Genomic DNA, 3,123 nt, shown 5'->3' with positions numbered 1-3,123 from the left:
TATAATATATATATATAATATATATTATATATATATATACATATATATATATATGTGTGTGTGTGTGTGTGTGTGTGTGTGTGTGTGTGTGTGTGTGTGTGTGTGTGTGTGATAACATCAATACCAGTACTCTAAAATGGCTTCAAGAGACACACCAACACCCACCAGAGAGAATGATGCAACAGACACATCTCACGTGCTCCCTCCCATATCAAAGGGGCGAGAGTGAAGCCGATAGATAGCCAGCCAGCTTCCCTCAGATATTCGGCGTTCCGAGAAATAAACTCATTATCATAACCAGTGAGATAATATCTGTGACCTTATCTGTTTGTTCGCCATTATATCGGATCCCCTTGTCGAGTGCCTGTCTGTCTGTCTGTTTGGTTGGCTGTCTGGTTGGCTGGCTGGCTGGCTGTCTTTCTGTCTGATTGTCTAACTTTGTGTGTTTGTCTGTCTGTTTGTTTGCCCGATGTCTTTTAGTTATGCCTGTCTTTTATCTGTTTGTCTGTCTGTCTTTGTGTGTTTGTCTATTTATTTGTTTGTCCGTTGTCTGTTAATTAGGCCTGTCTTTTGTCTGTTTGTCTGTCTGTCTGTTTCTTCGTCTCGTTCTATAAGAGAAGATACCATCTGGTGCTTTTATGATTTTTGTTTCAGCTCTTTCTCTTTCTTTCTTCTTTCTGCATTTCTCCTCCTTCTTCATCTTCATCTTCTTCTTTGACTCCTTCTTCTATTGTATTCATGTCCATTTTCATTGTCATAATATCTCGAACCAGTTTGATGATAGATCCAATAATGGTAATCTTTATATTTGACAACATAATGCATGACCCATTTGATTTGACAGGCAGCCATGCATGTGTTGAGCAATCTTATGAGAAGACGAGGATTTTCCAGATATGAAATTCGACTAATGAGTTCGATTTTTCAAAGTGAGAGAGAGAGGGGGAGATCTTGCTCTCTCTCTCTCTCTTTCTCTCTCTCTCTCTCTCTTTCTCTCTCTCTCTCACTCATTCTCTCATTCTCTCTCTATCTTTCTACCTATCTATCTATATCTATATATATGTATGTATGTATTCCCTATCTTATTTGCTATATATATATATATATATATATATATATCCATTTCTCTCCCTCCCCCCCCTCCCTCTCTCTCTCTCTCTCTCTCTCTCTCTCTCTCTCTCTCTCTATTTCTCTCTCTCTCTTTATCTCTCCTTTCTTTTCCTCTTTTCCTCTCTTTATATTGAACTATACATGATCGCAAGTACATCTTTAGCAAGTATACAAATTTTCCTCTTTCTCAGTGTGAGTTTCATCCTTTCAGCATACATCCAACATCTTCATCTTTATAACGACGTCATCTATCAATTTCTCTCCTCATAGGGTTAGGTGACTAGATGTTTTCTACTAATTCCTTTCAATTTTCGTCGATGTGTGAACTGTTATTAGAACATTCAGTGTAAAAAAAATAATAATAAATAAAAAAAGATAAAAGATTTTTCTCTTTCCTTACTTCGTCATAATCATTTGTAATCCATTCGTGTCTATAACTCCCTTTTTAGTCATTTTTCTATGAAAAGGTTGCCATTTCTACTTATATAACTCTATAAGTTATATAACAGATGACACAGAATATCTTATGTAATTATCCGTTATCGTTTGACGTACCAATTATTCACAGGTGAAAGCCTTTTTTTTTCTTTTATTATTTTTCCTTCTTTTTAACAAGCATGGTTCCCATTAGAGGTTTTACCGGTAGAATAACAAACAACAAGATATACTAAACATGAAAATTCATTTTATTATATAAAGTCTTAGAACATTAATAAAAAAAAATCTTAAATATATAAATATTATCACAGAATTTACAACAAGAGTGAGTTTGTACAAGTTGGCAGCGACACATAACGAACAAACGGCGCGTGTGTGTGTTTGTGTCCGCCAGGAACCTAAACAAAAAAACATAAAAAACACAGAGATCACAGAAGCTAGGTGGTTCCGCGGGTCCTTTCGAAGCGGGTTCGAGCTTTTGACACTCGAACCCGAATCCGAACCAGACCCGGTTCGCCGTGGTCCCAGAGATGCGAAGAGCACCCGTGGTTGTTGTTTTTTTTTTTTTCTTTTTTCTTTACTTTTTTTTACACATGAAGACTATATATATAAAAATGATGGTATGAATCCAATGGTGCCATGAGATGCGAGGTACACCATGATGTGAAGAGGGAGGGAGGTTTGATTCATTACAACAAAGGCTATGGTATATATGTCAAGAAAATGATAATAATAATAATAATAATAATTAAAACGAAGGGAAGCTTAATCCTATCACTTGGTCGGTTCGCGGTATCACAGAAGTGGTACGAACTGGTACTCGCGGTGGTTCGTGTGACTGCTGGTACTCCTCACCGGTACTTCGAGAGGGGCCGCGACTGCCCCGTGTCACCTGAGATCACGACCTCCGTTGCATGCATGGCCGCCGAGTCATGCACGACTCGTCGCCGATGACGTACTCAAGAGCGCTGGCCGACGCTCGCCTCGCGTCCCTTACATCCAGGGGCGCGGCGAGGGCGTGCCGGAATCCCCTGAGGGCCAGTACTGGGCGGGGGAAGACACGGAAGCGCTGCTGAGGGCGGCGCTGAGGAAGGCGAGATCTGGCTGCGGCCGTGACTGGGAGTCGCTCTGCTGGTTCTGCTGGAGCTGCTCCAGGGCGCGGAAGTCGAATCTGTAGGCGTAGCGCTTGCCGTGCACCTTGGTCATGAGGTTCCTATCGTAATAGTACCTGAGGGCACGCGAGAGCTTATCGTAGTTCATGTTCGGCTTGGACTTCCTCTCGCCCCAGCGGCGCGCGACCTCGTCGGGGTCCAGGATCTTGAACTCGCCGGCGGTGCCCTCCCACGTGATGACGGCGGCGTTGGCGGGGTCCGACAGCAGCTCCAGCAGGAACTGCCACAGCTGGATCTGCCCCGAGCCCTGGGCGGACAGCTTGACGCACAGCGGGCCAAGGATCTCGTAGGGGTCGCCCTCGATCTGGTCGTCCTGGCCGTCGCTCTCGGGCTCGAACGTGTCTGGGAACTCGTCCTTCGGGAGGCTGAGGCCGTAGTTCCCGAGGAGGATGTCGAGGTGCTG

General features: G+C 43.4%; 1 protein-coding gene across 1 annotated transcript in view; it reads right to left on the bottom strand.

The window, feature by feature from the left end:
• Positions 1-1,773: 1,773 nt before the first annotated feature.
• LOC122251906 (uncharacterized) overlaps positions 1,774-3,123 on the bottom strand; it is a 6,682-nt gene continuing 5,332 nt past the window's right edge. The window contains exon 3 of the mRNA XM_043014140.2: positions 1,774-3,123. This exon is cut by the window's right edge and continues 74 nt beyond it. Coding sequence (XP_042870074.1) covers positions 2,542-3,123 — 582 coding nt within the window. The 3' untranslated portion in view covers positions 1,774-2,541.

This window comes from Penaeus japonicus, unplaced genomic scaffold (assembly GCF_977035675.1).
Source record: "Penaeus japonicus unplaced genomic scaffold, GWHDUDI00000001_assembly GWHDUDI00000018, whole genome shotgun sequence".
NCBI lineage: Eukaryota > Metazoa > Arthropoda > Malacostraca > Decapoda > Penaeidae > Penaeus > Penaeus japonicus.
The sequence above is the reverse complement of the archived record's forward strand: the minus strand, read 5'-3'. Positions and strand labels throughout refer to the sequence as shown.